The 23,129-nt window shown below is 38.0% G+C and overlaps 2 protein-coding genes across 2 annotated transcripts in view; one reads left to right on the forward strand and one right to left on the reverse strand.

Annotated features, from left to right (window-relative positions):
* LOC108523235 (dynein heavy chain 7, axonemal-like) overlaps positions 1-13,775 on the forward strand; it is a gene marked incomplete at its 5' end in the record, with an annotated part of 190,324 nt that extends 176,549 nt beyond the window's left edge. Inside the window, 4 exon segments of the mRNA XM_017863753.1 lie at positions 1,572-1,724; positions 3,342-3,519; positions 10,684-10,787; positions 13,354-13,775. Of these exon segments, the coding sequence (XP_017719242.1) occupies positions 1,572-1,724; positions 3,342-3,519; positions 10,684-10,787; positions 13,354-13,560 (642 nt within the window).
* Positions 13,776-23,129, reverse strand: part of SLC39A10 (solute carrier family 39 member 10) — an 86,243-nt gene continuing 76,889 nt past the window's right edge. Inside the window, 1 exon segment of the mRNA XM_017863754.1 lies at positions 13,776-16,551. Within this exon segment, the coding sequence (XP_017719243.1) occupies positions 16,393-16,551 (159 nt within the window). The 3' untranslated portion in view covers positions 13,776-16,392.

Here is a 23,129-nt window from a genome sequence, read left to right on the forward strand (position 1 = left end):
AATAAAAAAAAACAAGTTTTAATGATCTTTAACACTGCCCTCCTCGCCCCACTTTCAGAAGTATCTAGGACCTTCATTCCCAAGATTTAGGGGTATTGTGCAGTGTATGCCTCGTTGATTCTTAACTTTTCCCCCTGCCAATTTAGGATCAGGTTTCTTCTATATGCTAAGTCTAGTACCAGTGGTCCATATGCTTTCTAGCTCCCATGATTGTGTTGTCATTTTCCCTTCCCCTCTTTGTTTCCACACTTGGGGGCTTATGTCTTTAAAAAGTAAATTCCTTTACTGCTGTTTTAGTGAGGTTTTGAGAAGAAGGCAAATGAAATGTGTGTATTTAGTACATCAAATTTACTTCCAAATCTTCTCCCTATGTTAGTTGGAATAATATTTTCAACTATAGGAAAGACAGAAATGAATAATAGCAACTGGCCCAGTTAAAAGTCAAATAGGAATTTTCAGGGCCTTCAAAGTTTTAACATCTGTGCATCAGTCATTCAAAATGGGAAATGGTCAACCAGACGTCATAATTCAATTCCAGGACATTTTAACTTTTCAAAGCATTTTATGTAATTTTTCTAATTTTATATTTAGCACCATGCATTTTCAGAATGCAGTATAGAGCTGTATTACTTATCCACTTAATAGACAGTAAACTAAGTCAAAGTTAGTCTGTGATTTAATAGCTAGTGAGTAGCCAAGCATTGATTAAGATTTTTCTATTAAAATTTGGTTAGCTCAGGTGCAGGTACAGTGGCTCATGCTTATAATCCTAGCACTTTGGGAGGTCGAGACAGGAGGATTGCTTGAGGCCAGGAGTTTGAAACCGGCATGGGCAATATAGTGAGACCCCATCTTTACAACTTTTTTTTTTAGACAGGGCCTCACTTTGTCACCCAGGCTGGAGTGCAGTGGCACAATCTTGGCTCACTGCAGCCTCACCCTCCCAGGTTCAAGTGATCCTCTTGCCTCAGCCCCCCAAGTCACTGGGACTACAGGCGTGCACCATCACGCCCAGCAAATTTTTGTATTTTTTGTAGAGATGAGGTTTCGCCATGTGGCCCAGTCTAGTCTTGAACTCCTGAGCTCAAGTGATTCACCTGCCTCGGCCCCAAAGTGTTAGGATTACAGGCATGAGCCACCTTGCCTGGCTTCCTATACAAAACAGTTTTAAAAGTAAAAAATCAGTTGGGTGTGGTGATGCATGTCTGTAGTCCCAGTTTCTTGGGAGCCTCAGGTGGAAGGATTAGTTGAGCCCAGAAGGTCGAGGTTGCAGTGAGCCATGATCCCACCACTGCACTCCAGCCTGGGCAATAGAAAAAAATCCCATCTCAAAAAAGAAAAAAAAAATTGGTTAGATTAAAATTGTTAGTATTTTTCTAAGGAATAATTCAGACTGCATGGCCTACTTGTAAGCAAAAACAAATATCTTCACTTTTTTTTCCTGTATGACTCAACCTTAACTAATCACAGTGTAAACAGAGGATAATTGTGAAGGAGGTATTTCAAAGGTGGTTGCTTATAGTCTATCATAGTCTATACTATTATATTAACCAAGGTTAAATGTGTTTCAGGGGCTTGTAGTCATGTCTACAGATCTTGAAGAAGTGGTTAGCAGCATTTTGAATGTCAAAATTCCAGAAATGTGGATGCGTAAATCCTACCCAAGCCTTAAACCACTTGGCAGCTATGTGAATGACTTCCTTGCAAGACTAAAATTCTTGCAGGTAAGTTCATCCGAATGACCGTATATTGTTAAGTTTCTCCTGGTTTCATTTTCTTCTTCAGAATGCTTACTGTAATGGGTATTTCTCTCTAGTTTTTCTGTGCCTCCCAGGCACAACTCAGCACTACTTAATATTTCATGTAATGTATGTAACTGCTACACCGAACTGTCAAAAAGCTAGTACTAAATGAAGGGAGAAAACATCTAGCTATGTTGGTTTTTCCACTAAGTATTTAACATTAAAATAGGTACCTACAGCAAAACATCTTAGAAAGCCAGTCAGGCGACCAGTGAGGGGTATTAGAGCTTCATTGCCCAGCACTTTTCTAGGTCATGAAATCACTAGATTGCTGGTTCAGCCCAAGTCAGTAATGACCTCAAAGGCTAATCGTCTTGGAAATGTTGAGTGGGCAGAAGCCTATCTACTAATTGTCTGGTAATATTGGTGCTTAACTATGTTCTTACTAACAATTGTACCTATTAGAAATATTGATTCATTTCCTAGATTCTGGATATAATGTGTCAAAAACTGCCTATAAAGAAATTTCTGCAGGGATAAAATGGTTAAACTCCCTTTTCATAATACAGGCCTTTTGTTTGCTACAGTCAATACTAAGGAACTAAGATTGTTTTTGAAGGATAAAGTTATACCTTGGGCTCTTATAGGGAAAAGATTTTCAAACTCATTTCTTCAGATTTGCTTCTCGAATTTACTATCTAGTTAAAGTTGGTATTCAACTGACTTACCATTAGAATATATGTTATGAACAGAGAATTAAAGTATCTTGATATTTCTAAAGGCCTTAAGGTCTCACTACCCTGCTTCTTCCAGGAATTCCTTATACAATATTGTGTTCCTATATGTTGAATTTTACTGTGTTTTAGTGAAGTAGGAAGAAAAACTTCCAAAACAACATTCTGTTGGGTACTAATGACTAATTAGAGAGAGAAAAAAAGTGAAAAACAGAACCGTCAGACCAGACTTTATGGGGATCTCTTCTTCCGTTCAACTATATAACATGATATATTGTGTAACAATGCATATCAGATATTCAGTATTGTAGGGAGCCTTTCTGAAAGAATGATGTATAAAACAGACATTTGTTTGCATTAATGCACATTGTGATTTCCAAGCTGATATGATAGGTATGAAATTGAAGTCAGGACAAACACCGAATATGCCACCTGTTTTTTAAACCTTGAGAGTATGACTTGTTATTACCCAGAGGTCATTTATTAGTTTATCTAAAAGATAATAAGTGTATTTGGATAAATTTTGTTAAGTGGTGTTGTATTCAGAAGTTGAAAGGCTCTCTAGGTGTGGTGGCTCACGCCTGTAATCCCAGCACTCTGGGAGGCTGGGGAAGGCATATTGCTTGAGTCTAGGATTTCAAGACCAGCCTGGGCAAAATAGCAAAACCCCTTCTCAACTAAAAACACAGAAAAACTAACCAGGTGTGGTAGTGTGTGCCTGTATTCCCAGCTACTTGGGAGGCTGAGGTGAGAGGCTCGCCTGAGCCCTGTCTGGGCAACTAGAGTGAGACTGTGTCTCAAACAAACAAACAAACAAAAAGGTTGAAAGGCGCTACTGTTAGCTCACTTGTGTTTTACACCCTAGCAATGGTACGAGGTTGGTCCTCCTCCAGTCTTCTGGCTTTCTGGCTTCTTCTTCACACAAGCCTTCCTGACTGGTGCCCAGCAGAACTACGCCAGGAAATACACAATTCCTATTGATCTTCTTGGGTTTGACTATGAAGTGATGGAAGACAAAGAATACAAGCATCCTCCTGAGGATGGTGAGTGAGTGACAGAATGAGTCGGCTCATATCTGGGCACTGAACAAAAACATGACATTCTAGCTTACTTTCCTCAGCTGTTAAAAAAGTAATAAACATGAATGTAATTTACCCTAAATGCCAGAGAAAAAAATTATTGAGATACAAAGAGCAAATGAGTGAGCCAGGGAGAAAGAGAGAGAGAAGGGGTGAGGGGGAATGATCAAGAAAATGAGGGAGGAAAATGGTAACAGCAGATGAATCTGGGTAAAGAATATATGTCGTTTGTACTTTTTTGCAACATTTTATAAGTTAGAAGTTGTTCCTAAAGTGTTAAGAAGGTAATCATCAAATTAACAGCACATGGGATAATCAGCCATACTCTTATGTTGACTGTGGGGACTTGACATGTACAGCATTGAAAAGTAAGTTTTTCCTGGTCCCTTGAAGTATATACCTTTGTAGAATCCTAAAATATGTATTCTTTTCCTGTTATATATATGTCATTCCAAAACTTGGAGCTTACCATTCCAAAACTTACACCTAATAGAAACATTTGCTTTGTGGTTGAAGGATTGTGAGGAAATCTTTATTTTCTCAATGATTGTCTACACTTTATGGCTACCCTAATGTTTTATTTCAAATTTAGTGGACAAGGCCACTATTTTAAATAAGTTATTTTTTAAATGCTATAGATTACAGAATTTTACCAAAATTGTCTTTATATAAATGACATTAATCTCTGAGTGACTGTTAATGTGTACTGCTTTAACTAATGTGTTGAAGACAACTTCCTTATTCATCACTGAATGATGGATTCACTGGCTCACTCTTCTGTCAGGCACTGGAGATATCAACAGGGAACAGTTTAGGATCTTGTCCCTCAACTAATTGATACTGTGGTGGAAGACACAAGTAGATATGTAATCACAACAGTGTATGATAATCACATTACTGTGCCAAGAAGTTTTACTTTAAATTGATGTCACAAATCTCAAGATGGTTTGTAACACTATGAAGCAATCCCACTACTATTCCCGGGGATATTTGCTTTCCTCCTGTCAAAACAACCACTTCTGCCCTCTTTGCCCTTCCTTCTGCTCCCACATCTCACCTTATCCTTCATGGAAAAAAATTAAAAGGCATCTGAAGAGAGCTTTTAGCACCACTGACTCACTGCATTTGTCAACGTCTGTACCCTTGAGGAATCTAGATCCCATTTTCTTTTTCCTTCTCAAGGGCTTTGCTCCTTTAATTGTGCCCTCTCTTTCAGGAATAAATGATTTCTCTCATTAACAAATAATTCCTGTCAACCTACAACATGCTCTAGAATCTCTCATCTTAAATCAGCCATTTCAGTTGTCTTTCTACATCCCCCTCAGCTGCTGTCCCGGATCTCTGCTCACCATTATAGCAAACTTTCTCAAAAGAATTATCTTTACATGCTGTCTGCAGGTTCTCACTTCCTATTTGTTGTCTGCCTTTCATCCTTTCTAATCAACTGATGCTGTTCTTTTCAGAGTTAGCGATGACTTCTATGTTGACAAATCCCATGAATTCTCTTCTGTCTTCATCTTAATTTCTTAGTGACTTTTACCACTTGCCATCTTCATCTTTCTAGAGACATGCTTCTCTCTTTGTTTCCAGGACATCACCCTCCCCTGATTTTCCTTATCTCATTGGCCACATTCATGCAGGTTGGCTGGTTTAGGCTCCCCTAATATTACAGTTTCCAAGGACTCAGTCCTGGGACTATTTCTTTTTTCTGATAGCATCCTAGCCCCACCCAAGTGACCTTATTCTTTTTTGTATCTTTAAACATTAACTCTGCTTATGTCCTCCAAATGTAAATCTCTGAATCTTCAATCTAGATCTTTCCTCTAAGATCAGACCTCCATATCCAGTTGCCAACCTGAAATCTCCACTTTGGTATCTCCTGAATATGTAAAATGAGTCATTTCCATAAATGGCACCACCATCCAGACAGAAACCCAGGAATTCTTCATTCTTCTGCTCCCTCATCTGTTCATATCAAGGGCAGTTGCTCACCTATCATCCTACTGTCACCACAACTTTTTTATTTTTTTTGAGATAGGGTCTCACTTTGTCACCCCAGCTACAGTGCAGTGGTGTGATCTTGACTTACTGCAGCCTTGACCTCCTGGGCCCAAGTGATCCTCCCACTCAGCCTCCTAAGTAGCTGGGACCAGAGGCGTGCGCCACCATGCCCAGCTAATTTTTTCATTTTTTGTATAGACAGGGTCTCCCTGTATCGTCCAGGCTGTTCTCGGTCTCCTGAGCTCAAAGCATCCACTCATCTTGGGCTCCCAAAGTGCTGGGATTACAGGCGTGAGCCACTGCACCTGGCCCCACCACCGTTTTTATCTTGCCTTCTCCTCTAGCTTTTATCTGTCTCCCTATTGTCATTACCCACTTATTGCCTTTAATTTGTATAGAAGCCACAGAATTAAAAAAAAAAAAAAATAGATTATATCAGCTTTTGGTCTCCATTGAAAACCCAGACAACTAAATACGTTTTTTCCCTTTGTGGTTTGAATAAAATCTAGACCCCTTATGGTGACAATGAGGCCAGGCATGTTCTGGCCGCCACCCACCCGTACAAGCTCATCATGTGCCACTATGCTCAGGTCACACTAACCTCCTGACAGTTTCTAGAACAGCTTACGTTCTTTTCTTTTGGGATCTTGGGAACACCACTTTCATCTGTTGGAGCCGCCCATTTCACCTTATTATCCCCTCTTGCAACTCTGCTTATTAACTTCAAAGCATCAGACTGTAATTAATTTGTGTGTTTCTTTCTTTATATCTCTGTCCCTCACTACAGTACAGATACCAGAAGAGCGGTGACCTTGTTTGTCTGCACCATTCTTTCTTGAGTGCCTCTCAGTGTCTAGCACATAAAGGGCCCTCAAATGCTGCTGGGGAAATTCCAAAAATTATGCTACTGGAATCCACTAAAAATGTATGGACTCTAACCCAACCTTTTAAAGATACCTTTTATTCCAGTCTCTAATACTTAAACAGTTTTATTGCAGAAACACATTTAAGAACAATGAATGCAAGGAATAAAGAATCATTGGGACATATGATATCTTAGAAATAATATTTTTCAGTCACAGATGCCTAACCTACCATTATTCTGACCATTTGTTCAAAATCCCTTTATTCTTAACATACTCAAAAGAAACTTTATCCCACTAGAGGCTTTTAAAATAAATAAATAAAACAAATACAGAAGGAAATTTAACAACCTTCTGCTAAGTTATTTATTGAATATAAGCTTTAACAAAATTTTTTCCCATACAGCTCACTATATTACATGTCATAAAAGACACTAATAAATATGAGTTTGAGCCCCTGCCCTCATAAAATTAAAAGTATAGTTAGATAAATTTAGCAACATACCAGAAGGATAAATAATTTGGCTCAAATTAAGTATTTGGCAATGGAGGAAAGGAATGTTTAAGTTGGGTAAAAGCAAATCAAGGAAAGGGCACGGGCCGGGCGCGGTGGCTCAAGCCTGTAATCCCAGCACTTTGGGAGGCCGAGACGGGCGGATCATGAGGTCAGGAGATCGAGACCATCCTGGCTAATACGGTGAAACCCCGTCTCTACTAAAAAATACAAAAAACTAGCCGGGCGACGAGGTGGGCACCTGTAGTCCCAGCTACTCGGGAGGCTGAGACAGGAGAATGGCGTGAACCCGGGAGGCGGAGCTTGCAGTGAGCTGAGATCCGGCCACTGCACTCCAGCCTGGGCGGCAGAGCAAGACTCCGTCTCAAAAAAAAAAAAAAAAAAAAAAAAAAAAAGGAAAGGGCACGGATACTTACGGTGGGGCTGCTCTGTACCACTGCTGGGATCCAGAGACTGCCCAGTCCATTACACGGAATCCTCACAGTACCCCTATGGCTCAGATACTACTATTATCGCCATTAGACAAGGTGGAAACTAAGGCTCAGGGGGGTTAAGTAACTTGCTGTAGGTCTCACAGCTAATAATGGACAGAGTTGAGATTCAGACCCAGGCCATGTGGCTCTCATGCTTAGCTGCTTTCTCTATGGCCTACTGAGTATTTTGGTAGAAGTTTGAAAACATCACAATTCTCAAGGAACGTTTTCTTAAAGAAATGATGGTTATTTCTAAGTATTTAATTTAGATGCAGGAATTTTTTCTAGTTCTTTTCCATATTATTATAATAGGCAGAAGGTGGCATTTGGGTTGAAGTTTGAGCAGCACTGATGATGTCTTTTAAGGGTTATATGTTTTTGAACTCAGCTAAAAGACTGAATTTATAAGCATTGCCAAAAGCTTCTGAACTAGCTGATACCCAAGATCAAACTATTGTGTTGCCCGTTATTATATACTGAACATAATTATTCTACAGGGTAGCTGATACTTCTTTTTACATTGATTTACTAATTTAATCCACAGAAACTCTCATTAAAGATCAAGTATTAAAAATCCAAAATTATCTTGAAAACAGTGGAGTAAAAATAAAGCACAACTTATTAAAGGATCTATAAAGCCCATTTAGTGTTCCAAGATCATACACTGAAGAGCAGTCATCAGCTAATTAAACTGTTTTACTGATTACCACAGTGTTGGCCCAGGCTTAATTTATAATAGCTGATAGATTTCTGCAAAATCTCAAACTTCATTATTTTATACCCTTACCAACACACACATATGCATTTCACCAATAAGCACACATATCCACAAATGAGCCTTTTTGTCACCCTAGTTTTTTCCTTCCTACTTAGCTAATTATCAGAAAGAAAGAATCCATGAAATGATTTAGATAAATGGATTTTTCCCCAAGGAATCACTTTCTCATAGGACCCTAGTGGGAGGGACATAAATCCCACCTGAGAACAACTTGGGATAGAAGCCAAGTTTCTTTTTTTCCAATCTCTACCCCTTCACCATACTTTATATTTTTGTATGTTCCTGTTTCTAGGTTCTGAGCCTCATAAAGATGTCATCCTTATATACCTAAGATTAAATTAAAACACAATGAAAAGGGGCACCTAAAGGCTACAATGCTGCTGAAAGTTTTTTAGTATTTGAAATCTGTGTTAGGGAGGGTTCTCTAGAGGGACAGAACTAATAGGATATATGTATATATGGGAGGGAGTTTATTAAGGAGAATTGACTCACACTATCACAAGGTAAAGTCCCATGGGATAGGCTGTATGCAAGTTAAGGGGCAAGGAAGCCAGTAGTGGATCAGTCAGTCTGAGTCCCAAAACCTCAAAAGTAGGGAAGCAGACGGTGCAGCCTTCAGTCTGTGGCCACAGGCCCAAGAGCCCCTGGCAAACCACTAGAGTAAGTCCAGGAGTCCAAAACCCAGAGAACTTGGAGGCTGATGTTTGAGGGTGGGAAGCATCCAGCATGGGAGAAAGATGAAGGCCGGAAGGCTTAGCAAGTCTGCTCTTTCCAACTTCTGTCTGCTTTATTCTAGCTGCACTGGAGGCTGATTAGATGGTGTCCACCCACATTGAGGGTGGGTCTGCCTCTCCCAGTTCAGTTGACTCAAATGTTAATCTCCTTTGGCAACATCCTCACAGACACACCCAGGAACAATACTTTGCATCCTTCAATCCAATCAAGTTGACAATATTAATCATCACAGGATCCTATATTATAGATGCAACTACCTAAACCCTCTGATCTGAATTGCTAGGTACTACTAGGTGACTCAGTCACCAGTTGACAGCATTGCATAGCATGCAGGGAGGCAGAAAATAGTGAATGAGAGGGGAACTGGAAAAACTGTAGCTGACACTATGTGCTGATGACATCTCACAGATGGCAAAGGGCGTCACTCATAGAGCAGGACAGCTATGAACAAGGACCTGTTAACATCTGTCATTTTCTATATATGCTATATATCTATATCTTCATGGTCCTTACTAGCCATGAGAAATAAAAATGTATTTAAAGATTCTCATCTTATTTCCTATACAACTGATGGGTTGGAAAGAACTTTTATCCCTATCACCACTTTTCTAGGTGTTGACATGAACTCTTTGGTTTACTTTCTATGATATTATCACTCTTCCCAATGAGGAATACTAGTCTGATTGGTTAGAGGCAGAAATTTATTGGGCTATGCTTTCGAGTCAGTCAGGGAGGGTATTAAATAGCTCACTTGGACCTGTGTATAGGTTCTCTTTCTTTTCCATTGTATTTCATACTATAAAGTTCTCCTACTTTGCCCTATCCCCACCTGTTTTGGTGACTGGTGGACAGGCCTTAAGAGCTGGCCACAGAGGTAAAGATGCAGAATGTGCTCTGCAGACCCATCTCTTCCCTTACGCAGGTCCACCCCTCCATTGCCCTGGGCTCAAGGTCCATTTTGCAATCCAGCTTTACCAGAGTTATACATTGGCAGTTATTGGACAAGTGCTTTGTCAATTAATAGAACTGATACTGTATTCCAACGTATTCTTCCCATCAGTTAAAACCCAGAGAAGAGAAAGGGTCTTTCCCCAACTCCATCATTAAACTATCCACATGTCGCCATTTAACTATAATTAAAATAAAATTTAAAATTCAGTTATTTGGTCACACCAGCCACATTTCAAGTGTTCAACTTACTAATACCAGCCTCTTTCATCATCAACAGACTTTCTTTCATCATCATGTGTCTTTCATCATCAACAGACTAAGGAGAGCTCTTGGCAGTAAGAATAAATTATAAAAGGGGAGGAGCAATTCTTACGACATTAGAGATCTACAGAAGGGTGCTTTGTTCATATGCTGCCCACTAGCCACCACTCAATCCCTATTACCTTTATTAAGAACTATTTTTCCCCCTAGATTTCACAGCTTCTGAAAACACAGTATAATTATTGACCAATTAACAATATAAATTTGATAATGTTTACACACTGAGAACTTCCCACAGACTCATTTAAAATTTCTTTCCTCTTTTGTCTTCCACACCTAATTTTACTATTGCATTATTTCACTAGACAAAGTTTCAATGTTCTTGAAATATGGATGTTAAAACACTCAGGAGATTGCTTTCATTGGAGAACAAGCCTTAGGCTGCAAATCTAGTATCACTTGCATAGTACTTACATGTAGAAATTTCAGATTCAGAACTCAATCAAAATGCATATATAAAGTGTTATATTAACGTGTTTCTTTTATATTTAGGTGTTTTCATTCATGGATTATTTCTGGATGGAGCTTCCTGGAATAGAAAGATCAAGAAACTTGCAGAATCGCATCCCAAAATTCTTTATGATACAGTGCCTGTGGTTAGTAAATTCTAATTATATATACATGTGGAATTATTTTATACATATATAATATATAAAAAGACCCCATCTTGTATGTATATATGCATGTACATATGTATATATATAAACAAACACATATACAGTCCATTCGTGTTATTCATGGGAATTATGTTCTATAAAGTTGCTTCCAACGTTGAATTAGCAAATACTGAACCATTGTTCCTGGGTAAATAAATACAGGGTTATTTCTTTGGTCACAACATTTTTGTTAGCTGATCAGTAAATAACCTTATTTGTGTCTGTTTAAAGACACCTTATTTAATATACAATATTGAGTCATTAACATTAACTCACGGTCAAAATGCTATGAGCTTCGTTGAGACATGAGCTAGTATTTTCTCTACGAGGCATATCAGCCTTCTTGCACTTAGCATTGGCCAGGCGCAGTGGCTCAGCACTTTGGGAGGCTGAGGCGGGCGGATCACCTGAGGTCGGGCATTCGAGACCAGCCTGACCAACATGGTGAAACCCTGGCTATACTAAAAATACAAAAATTAGCCAGACGTGGTAGCAGGTGCCTGTAATCCCAGCTACTCGGGAGGCTGAGGGAGGAGAATCGCTTGAACCCAGGAGGTGGAGGCTGCGGTGAGCTGAGATCATACCGCTGCACTCCACCCTGGGCAACAAGAGCGAAACTCCGTCTCAAAAAAAAAAAAAAAACCGCACTGCATTACACATGGGGTCATTTTAAACAGTGAAATCGCCAACAAAACAGAAATGTGAAAAACCTGGTACTAAATAGGCCATGAAAAAGGACACTAGTTTACAGTTATGAGGTGAAACAAGAAAGCAGAGCCTCACCTGGTTCAACCTGAGCTGGGAAAGTGTGTTGGATGACACACATCTTTAATGCTCTGCAAATGTCCACCAAGGAGCACGACAATGCTGCCAACTGATTTTAGGATTAGAAATAAACTTCGGTGAGTAGGCAAATTTGGAAATGTGGAATCCATAAATAGTGAGGTCACCTGTATATACATTCACACACACGTGTTCATTATATATTTTTTCGTACACTTTGACTTGAAAATGTGAAACTTGCATATTAAAAGATTTTGAAAACCATCAATTTAAAAAGCTACATTTCCTAGGCATCTATCTCCAGCATTGGCAGATTAAACTTTATAAAATATAATTAAGCTTCCCTCTATAACTGCATCATGAGAAAATGGCTTAAGAAAACAGCAATTTGAAGGGTAGGTCTGGGATGCTGTGATAAAATATAGGCAGTGGGATTTATGTGAATTCTGTTTGCAGGATTCTGGCAGCAGCTCAAAGACAGGTAAAAAGCCCTTCAGAGCAGCTGTAACAGGATCAGTGAGGGGTCAACTGACAGCCAATTGTGAGAAAGCTGTCATATATTTTAAAATGCCATGGGCACAAAAGTTTAAAATACAAGACCCAAATTGAAAGTTGCAAGGATAAGTAAATGCAATTTCAGGAGCTGATCGAAATTGAGTCTTTCACATGGAAACTCCTAAGTAGCTTGCAGCATGTGCAAAAAGAAATTAATATATAAACTGATAATGATTCTCCTGAATAAGGAGCTACTTAGAAATAAAAATTCTCATTAGAAAATCCCCTGGGGTTGAAATGAAATCTGAGTTAGGAAGAGTGCTTTGAGTCTTACGTTGTAGTTAATATTTCAGAAACTGCCTTGTGGATCCCCCCTTATGAAAATCTGGGATTTTCATAATTAAGTGGGAGAAATAGAGAAACTATTTTCACAATTAAGTGGGAGAAACAGAGAAACTCACATCCTTATAAGCTCCTTGAACAATCTGTTTTGACCTGAGAAACCTAAAAGAGGGGTCTGAACATTGGGGCTGTCAAGTCCTATCATCTCGAGGATTGCTATTACTTCTACTCCAGAAAAATAAATTCTAAAATATCTTTATTAACATGGTTTGTTCTTACTCTTACATTCAAAGATCAAATTGCCTTAAAACCTTATTTTTAAGATTGGTGAGGTCCAATAATAAATTGTAGGAACTTGGTTAATGGCTAAAAAGAATGGGGTATAGATTGTAGTTATAACGGAATGCAATTATATTTTAAACAGCATAATATATATAGTACCTCCTTTATAATAGTCTCCTAAAATGGGGAGGTTCTCTAGTTATACGGTTGTTGATAAAAATCCCTTCAGCATTTTTTGGGACTGGCTTTCAATTAATATAAAGGCACATGATTCTGAGTATCAGTATGGCAATTCTCTCCTTTGAAAGTATGTCTGATTTTTTTTATCATTGTAAGTACTAAAAGTCATTTCCCAGGTAATTGTGGTTGAGAGATGAATAGTTGGAAAATATGCTTTTAGACAGAGTAGGTGAAAACTATTTTTTCTCAGTTATGAGAGTTCTATAAAATGTTTTGAGCAATCACAGCACCGCTGGTGAAAATACATCTATTTGGGCCACAGAAATTTGCATACATAACCTTACTCTGAAAATACGATAGTAGGCTCAAATACATGTACATTTAACAGCCTTGACTTAAAGAGATGTTATGTACTTTCTTCCAGATGTGGCTAAAGCCCTGTAAGAGGGCAGATATTCCAAAACGGCCAAGTTATGTTGCTCCATTGTATAAGACAAGTGAGCGGAGAGGAACATTATCCACCACTGGCCATTCCACAAATTTTGTGATTGCCATGACTCTTCCCTCTGACCAACCCAAGGAACACTGGATTGGACGAGGTGTGGCACTGTTATGTCAACTTAATTCATAACCAGAAGACGTCATTTCCTTGTTCCTGTTTCTTGTTGGATGGCTGAGTAGGAAGCATATTTTACTACTTAAACATTTTTATTTTTGGTTTAAATACATTTGACTAAAGTTATAATTATGAATTTACTTATGAGCAAATGCAGATAAACTTAATATGATTCATACTTAAATGTAAGGAAATGTTCTGAAATAAAGACTAAAGAAAACACATTGGCATATTTGCTCTCTCTGAGTAACTTTATTTTGGAGGAGTTCCATAAGCATTAGGAACATACATAAAATGACACACCACTGTTGACAATGAAAAAAAAAAACAGCATTTGATATTTTCCAGCTTTTAAGTTAAAAAAAAATGATTCAGTTAAAACAAAAGTTTAGATATTTTAGCAAGAATCACCTTGCAGGACCATAATCACATTTAAGCCACTGACTTATTGTTAATGGAAAAAATTCACACTGCATCTAGTTACTATAGTATTTCTAAGCATAATCACAGCTGATTGAATGCAATGTGATATATACCAAAATTCATATGGATGTCACACAGTGACAGCATTGTACAAGTAACATTAATGACCTCCAACAAACACATTTTAAATTAGACTGGTCAAGCTAAAAGGAATGTTGGAGCCAACAGAAATGTAGTGGAATTCAGATTGTCTAGTAAGAAAGACTTGAAACTATACATTAGAATGATGTGAAAACTAAATACTGGTGGAACCCTAATACTAGCAGCAACTGTTACAGCCCTCTTAAAAGATTTGTAAAATCTGGCAAATAAAGATAATACAATTTTGAGAGAATATAAAACTTTATATACTTCAGCATAACCCACTTGCTTTAAATCAGGTATTTTAAAACTGGGAGTATATTCCAGCTGTTGCTTTTATAAAAAGTTCTAAAATGAAGCAGATTTAATGCTGGAATGCGGAATCCTATTTGGGTATAAAACCCAAAATGAACTATAAATATATCTTGGTTCAGAAATCAAGATATATGAATCACTTGAAGTTGGCAGTACTAAATAACCTATCAGCACCTTTTAGCTAGGTTGCTTGAAGGGCCAAGCAATGAGATGAGGACTGTCCTAATTCAGTGCCCAGTGCTGAGAATAATCTATGTATAAAACTTCTACTTATTATAAGGAGGCCATGGAGTAAGTCAGAAATAATTTTTCAGATTCAAGCATAAATAATTAAAGAACACCTAAGCTCCCTTGCTTATAGCATACAGAAGAAACATTGGCAATAATCTATAAATACCTGGATGCATGTGCTGCTCTCAGTTTTTTGTTTTAAAGTTCATAGAGTAGGAGGAAAGAAGAGTACTAAATGAAAACATTTTAGATGGAATGGAAAAGAGTTTGGCTCTTATATATTTGAACAATAAGATTGTTACAGCAGCTACACTGTTTGCCAAGCAGATTAAAACAAAGCTAGCTGCACATAGTTCAAATACAGTTTACCTGGCATAAATGAAGACCATGTGGCATAGGATGTAAACAGAAAGCTACATGCATATGACTAGTAATACAAATTATTAAGTAAAATTTCAGGATAAACATGGCTTGCACTTCTCACAAATCATTCACAATTACCTTAGGAGAACAGGGCACCTAAAAAAGAGACTAACCCCTATCAGGCACCAACAGCATATCTTGGCACAAGATGATCAGGTGATTTCAGCTGAGTAATTTAAATGTGTCTTCCAAGTCACTTGGGTACCATGACAGCCATGGCAATAATGGAGTTTATCCTAGTCACTGTTCTAAACTGACACTTCATGTACAGATTACAGACATGGTAAACTTTGATTTTCTGCTTTACGACCTTGTAGCCAGCCACGGCATGTGCTCTTGGTTCCAATGCCACACTGGTAAAGCAACGTGAACATTCAGAACTTATATTTCCCAATTAACGAGTTGGTACTGTTAAAATAGGAAAATCAACTATTTAAACCATGTTTGGTTCATTTCTTTGATATTTTCTAGAGGGTTACAATTTTTTAAAAAGAGAACATTGACCACATGCTCCAAACCCTCACCTCCCCCCACCAAAAAAAAACAAAACAAAACCAAAACAAAATTAAAGGAAAAAACAACACAAAACAGAACACCCCAACACCAAGTATTATAATAATACAAAGAACCATTATGAATCTTTCATTAAACCAAAGTTCACACAAACATACAATCACAAATTTCAGTAGTTTAGGCTGCAGGTTTAAACACTATGCAAATATATACAAAAATAGTAACTCTAGATTCAAGAATAAGGGCTTTTCCCAATGCTAAATTCATACTCTAATGCAGCCTGAGCTTTCCTCTAGTTCCTATGTCTACTTTATGCAGTTTCAAAGCTGTGTCAAGTTGATCCCTATCACCACATGTATATATGTAGCTGAATTAAAGAACACTACAATTCATTCTTAAAACACACAAAAAATGTCTCCCCAAAGTCCATTTAAAATATTTTTAAAGTTAAATGATATTTTTTGGTTCGATCTCTATTTCTGCATAGCCACAGAAGTTTCTACTAATAAAGAGACTAGTGTTTTATATGATTATTTTGTGAAGTCTTAATCAAACATCAACACTGGTTCATGGAGTCACATATTCTCCTCTCTTTATCACAAGCTTTATATTTTTAAAAGACCCCTACGTGCAGGGAAAACAGTACTAAGCACCGGCCTTTTGTGGTTAGGCTCAAATCTACGAAACTTGTAAGTAGTGCAAGCCACTGACTTTCCTTTGAGCAACGTGCATACAGTACAAGGAACAGATGCAAAGCTGCATGGTAACGTTCTCGTAATCAACAGTGATTACTGGGAAAGGTCAAAACTGGATGTCAAACACAATTTTGTCTTCATAGAGGGCAATCACCAGCATAATGGCAAATCCAAACAGCAATCCTAAATTCTGAAGGATGAATTGCCCCACAGGACAAAAGCCATGTTCTTCATTGTCACCATCACCATGCAACATTTCTGGAAGCTAGAAAAACAAATCTTCACATTAAACTTTGTATAATACTTCTGCTCAAAACAGTTTTTAAAACCATTTTCCTACTTAAGAAAATTAATCACTAAAGTGTAACTACAGACAAAATAATTATTTTATTGAACATAATGCTACCCACCAGATGTGTTTTAGTCAAATACTGAATAAATTTTATGCTTTCACTAGTCATTACGGAAATACTAACTCTGTTCCCTCCTCATCATCATCCCCCACAACAAACACTTAAAATATACATATTAGTCATTTTTCAACCAGTTACTATCCACTGACCTTATAAATTCTGATATTTTACTTTGTGCTAAAGTATAAAGCAACTTATTACCAATAAGACACTCAGAAAAAAGATCACCACAATTCCCACATTTACTAATGTATCTTAAACTCACTAAGAAAGGAAGATTCTTGGGCTGGCTCACGCCTGGAAATCCCAGCACTTTGGAAGGCCGAGGTGGGCGGATCATGGGTCCAGGAGTTTGAGACCAGCCTGGCCAATATGGTGAAACCCATAAAAATAGAAAAATTAGCCGGGCGTGGTGGGGCGCGCATGTAGTCCCAGCTACTCGGGAGGCTGAGGCAGGAGAATGATTTGAACCCGGGAGGCAGAGGTTGCAGTGAGCCAAGATCACACCACTGCACTCCAGCCTGGGCAAGACAGCAAAACTCCATCTCAAAAAATAAAAATAAAATAAAATAAAATTAAAATTAAAAAAAAGGAAGATTATTTTGGGAAATAACTAATTCAAAATGGTTTCACTTCTTCACTCTTTTCCACTTGAAATTCTCATTTCCCACTGCACATGACAGCAAAGAGATACTAGGGGACAAATCCAAATCTCCCATCTCTATGCCCTTAAGCCACTGCTTTCATTCCAGTAACAGACACACAAAACAACCTAGCAGAGCTATCCAGCATAACTAGTACCAAGTCATGCACACTGCCCTCACAGTGTACTCTATTCTCTTAATATTGATAAAATGTCAAAATTCTGAAAATTGTCACATCTTTGAAGGCATAGTGCTTTGAAAAGTTTATACACGGCTGGGCGTGGTGGCTTATGCCTGTAATCCCAGCACTTTGGGAGGCCAAGGCAGGCAGATCAACTGAGGTTGGGAGTTTGAGACCAGCCTGACCAACATGGAGTAACCCCATCTCTACCAAAAATACAAAATTAGCTGGGTGTGGTGGTGCATGCCTGTAATCCTGGGAGGCTGAGGCAGGAGAATTGCTTGAACCCAGGACGTGGAGGTGAGATCGCGCCATTGTACTCCATCCTGGGCAACAAGAGCAAAACTCCGTCTCAAAAAAAAAAGAAAAGTTTATATACTTCAATTTCTAAAGCATACCACATACTATTACATCTAAGAATAATCTGTAGATTCAAAATATAAAAATTAAATTCCTTTAATTTGTCTAAGTAAATAAGATTTGTGGAAGAAATACATTTGCATCATTATAGGCATACATTCTTTCCACCCAAACCTAATCTAAAATTGTGAAAGAAATGCTACTTCCAATTTTTACTTTCACTTTTCTGCAAACATAGTTCAAATGTGCAATCAATATCTACAGAAAGATGACACTGATATGCTACTCTCTGGGACACTACGTTTTGCTCCAAAACAGTATCTTGGTGCTTTGGGGTTTAGGGAGGAGAAATCTAGTGTTAAGTCACATAATTCTTAATTCATACTTCTTTCTGTCTAAGAAGAAACATCATTATTTGTTATTAAATAATGGGTACAATTAATCCAACCACCATGCTCTGACAGTGCTACGGTATATTTTAGCCATCTCCTAAAGGTCATATTTAAGAACTACAGCATGCTATCATAAATTCTGTTTAAAAGTCTACAGAAATGGCATACAATAGCTAGTAAAGATTATTTTCTTGTCCAAACCATTCACAAAATCACTTTATCAAATCAACTAATGGTCTAAGAGTTGGCAAACCATACTGAATCTGCCCATGCCTATTCATTTACACATTATCTGTGGCAGCCTTTGTGCTACAACAGCACAGGCGCTGTCACAGGAACCACTCACTACAATGGCAGAGCTGAATAACTGTGACAGAAACCATATGGTCCCCAAAGCCTAAACCATTTACTATCTGGCCCTTCAAACTGACAGCTTCCTACATATAGTTCTAGTAAGAAGACTATTTTACTCTATCCTTTCTCCTCCTTCCCCCAAGTTTTTATTGTTACAAAGATTTTTTATTATGACTTTCCTTAAATGCTTAAGCGTAAACAATATGCAGGATGTTTTACAGAAATATGCCCTCTAGATATATATACATACCAACTAGAATAGGAACTATAGCTTTGCCACATTTAATTCTAACCTGAATGTCAACACCCACACTGTTTGTCACAACCACAACTAAGAGTCAATCAACACCTATGGGTATGGCCATACTTGTTTAAAATATCATACAAAAATGCTTCAATACTGATTGATAAACAGCACCACTCAAAGTCCTCTACAACTGGATACTTCTACCTGGATATCCTATAGGTATCTCAAACTAAAACTTCTGGGACTGTTGATATCTTATTGAATGGCTTTAAATCAATAAAAGTCTTCCTCCACAGAGCCAAAGTGGTCTTTCTGAAACAAAAATGTGATCATATCACTCTACTGCTTACACTTTTTAATGGCTCTCTAAAGTTTACAAGATAAACTCCCATCGTTTTGGTATGGCATGTTGTGTGACTGTCAGGATATGGCCAACACCTACCTGATGACAATGTGGATCCATTTTTTCCTACTTTAACATTAGAAAATACCCAATTTCTGTGTCATTAAAATCTCACAAAATATATATGGATAGTTTCTTCCCTTTCTCTTGAACATTTAGAGTGTTTCCAATATAATTATGACATTATAAATACTACTGCAAAGAACCAAGTAGTGAGGTTTTATTTTTGTTTGTTTATCAGGAGTAGTCATGTTATTTCCTCAGAATATAGTCCTAGCTACAGACTTACTGTTCAAAGGAATGATGTTATAAATCATTCAGCTTCCTCATACGACCCTTCCCCTTGCTTCTAATAAACTCCATTCTTTAGAACTCAGCTCGGATTTTTTGACAAAAAAACTTTCTACTCCCCAACTTTTTAGCTGGCCTCTCTGTAGTTCCACGAACATGGTGCAAAACTCTATCATAACATGTCTGAAAATAACTGTAATTAATAACTACTTTTCTTCTGCGTTAAACTATAAATCCTTTCTGTAAAGACTCATTCTTCTTGTATCTGTAAATTTCTAGTGTTACAGATGTAAGAGAATACTAACTATAAACTAAATTTCCAGTAGTATATAAAGTAAGACAAAAATGCCTGTCCTCCCAGAGCTGACATCTTAGTGGGGAAGACAAGGAACACAATAAATAAGTAAAATGGCGTTAATAGGTTGAGATACACGTACAATGGAGAAAAAGTAAAGCAGGGATAGAGGATATGAAATGTTGAAGGGGAGATTTAAATTTTAGATAAGATGCCTCCTAAGCAGGAGCTAGCCATGAGGATGTCTGCAGGAAAACTATTCCGGAGGGGTGATCAGCAGGTGCCACAGCCCTGACGCAAATTGTCCCTTGGGGAGAGTGAGAGGATTTGAAGTAAGGATAGGAAAACTAAGGAGGACAAGGGAGTGGAAATGTTCAAGGATGATGAAAAACTTTGCAAGTCAAAGAAAGAACTTTAGGACTTTTACTCTGGGATGAAAAACCACAATGTGAAGCATACAAATGGGGTGATGTGATCTATGGCTTAAAAGGATCACTCTAGTTGAGCTGATACAGAGTTGGAAGGCAGGGCAAGGGCAGAGCAGGAAGAGCAGTTAAAAAGAGAAAGATGGTGGTGGCTAGGATGAAAATGATGAGGGTACACTACAGGTGGTTAGGCGAAAGAGGTCTCAGGGCTTTCTGGCAAACTATGTGGGAGGGCAAAAAGTTGAGTCAAAGGATGACACTCAGGTTTTTTGAGCAACTAGAAGAATAAAGGTATCATCATTTCTGAGATAGAGAATTCTACAACAGAGGCTGGTCAAGGAGTAGTGTTGGCAATGTCAAGAGCTGTTCTGAACATGTCAAGTGCACAATGCCTTGTAGACATTCAAGTACACTTGGATTAGTCTGGAGTTACAGGAAAGGCCTATACTAAAGATACGAATTTAGGAATCATCAGCCAATAAATATTTAAAGCCAGGAAATTAGATGAAATTACTTATGTCTTTTGCCAACATTTAGATGCAGGGGGAGAAGAGGAGGATCCAGTACAGAGTCTGAGAAAAGCCAGCAAGGTGGAGAAAAGGCCAGGAAATTGTGGTGTTATAGAAACCTACTGACAAAAGACTGGGCATGATGGCACATGCCTGTCATCGCAGCTACTTGGGTGGCAGAGGCAGGAAAATCGCTGAACCCAGGAGGTGGAGGTTGTAGGGAGCTGAGATCATGCCACTACACTCCAGCCTGGGCAGCACAGCAAGACTGTCTCACAACAAATAAACAAACAAACAAACATAAGCCTACTGACATAAAAGCATTTCAAAGAAAAGAGAACGAGCAACTGTCAAGTTCTGCTGTTATGACAAGAATAATGAAGACTGGAAAATGACTAGTAGACTTACTGATGCCATGGTCAATGGTTAATTTGACAAAAGCAGTTCTGGCAGAAAAGTCAGGGGGAAAACCTCATTAGGTTTGGCTCAAAAACAGAGGAAAATTTAAAAATAAACAATGGGCATGGCATGTTGGCTTACACCTATAATCTCAGCACTTTGGAAGGCTGAGGCTGGAGCATTGTTTGAGGCCAGGCATTCAAGACCAGCCTGGGCAAGATAGTGAGACTCCATGTCTTTAAAAAAAAAAAAAAAAAAAATTTAGGCATGGTGGTGTACACCTGTGGTCCTAGTTACTCAGGAGGTAGAGGCAGGAGGATCACTTGAGCCTGGGGAGTCGAGGATGCAATGAGCTATGAATGCACCATTGCACTCCAGTCTGGGTAACAGAGTGAGACCCTGTCTCAAAAAATAACCCCAAACAAAACCAACCAAACAAAACAAACCAATGAAAATGTTCTAAAAGAGAGCAGCAATAGGGTGACAGCTGAAGGGGAAGTTGGAACTAAGAGAGGTCCCCGAACTTTTTAAGAAGGGAGAAGTAATAGGAGGTTTATAGGCTAATAGAAATAATCCAGCAGAAGGGGGGAAATGGTGTGGGAAAGAGAAAGGAGAATTTAAGGGAGTTAGCAAAAGGGGATCAGTTCTAGGGAACAGTTTGCAGGAGCACCAGCTAGGAAGTTTCCTTTTGGTAACAGGAAAGAATGTAAATGGGCATAGATTCAGCAAGATAAGCAGAAGTGATGATGAGAACTTGTGGATTGATGGTTTCAAGTGTTCCCCATGAAATCAGAAGCAAGGTTATCAGCCGAGGGTGAGAATAGGAAATGAGATATTAAAAGTCAGCAGGGAAGATGACTATTCCTAGGTAATTCTGTAAACAAAAAGAAACAATTGTTTACATTTTCGAAACCTTCTATGATAAACAGGCATTAATTCTGTGATTAAAAATTTAGGCTGGGCTGGGTGTGGTGGCTCACACTTGTAATCCCAGCACTTTGAGAGGCTGAAGCAGGAGGAGTGCTTGAGTCCAGGAGTTTGAGACCAGCCTGGGCAACATAGCAAGACCCTATCTGTATAAAATATATATATATATGAATATATATAACATATATATACGTATACTATAACGTAATATATATATTTACTATAATTTTTTTTTTTTTTTTTTTTTTTTTTTTTTTTTTTGCCTGGCTGTGGGGCAGTCACGTATAGTCCTAGCTACTCAGGGGCTGAGGCAGGAGAACTGCTTGAGCCCAGGAGGTCAAGGCTGGAGGGAGCCATATCCATGCCATTGTACTCCAGACTGGGCAACAGAGCGAGACCCTATCTTGTAAAAAGAAAAAAAAAATGGCTGCATAATTTTGAAATAAGACTGTGATGATCTTACCAGAAAAAAAAAAGTAAACATCATATCTAGTCAAACAAACAAACAAAAAAACCTAATTGCTAGTTCTATAAATACACAAACATATTTGGGGTATTAAAGTAGAATCAAAATAAAACAAATTGTTAGCATTTACATTTAACTTTAAGCTAAATTTAGAAATAAGAGAAATTACATAAACCCTATGGAATACATACCACTTCCTTCCAGAAGACTGGCTTACCTAACAGGAATAGTAGTTCTCTCCTGTTTGCCACAAAACAAGCTCAAAAAATTAATTTTGCTAACAAAAATAAAACACTTTTACCCCAATATTACAAAGTCTTCAAAGTAGTATAATAATTCTGTAATTATAACTCTACTACTAATGATTATTTAAATAGTAACATCATTTGGACAGACATTTTCAGCAACTCAACTGGTTTCCATAAAAGGAAACCTCCTACTTAAATAAATGTCTTTCCTTAAGAGATTATTTAGGATATTATGCCTTTAAAATGAGTTATATTTTTAAAAATAGTTTGGCTTCAAACCACCTCCAAG

The sequence above is a fragment of the Rhinopithecus bieti genome, unplaced genomic scaffold, assembly GCF_001698545.2.
Source record: "Rhinopithecus bieti isolate Rb0 unplaced genomic scaffold, ASM169854v2 scaffold_64265, whole genome shotgun sequence".
Taxonomy (NCBI): domain Eukaryota; kingdom Metazoa; phylum Chordata; class Mammalia; order Primates; family Cercopithecidae; genus Rhinopithecus; species Rhinopithecus bieti.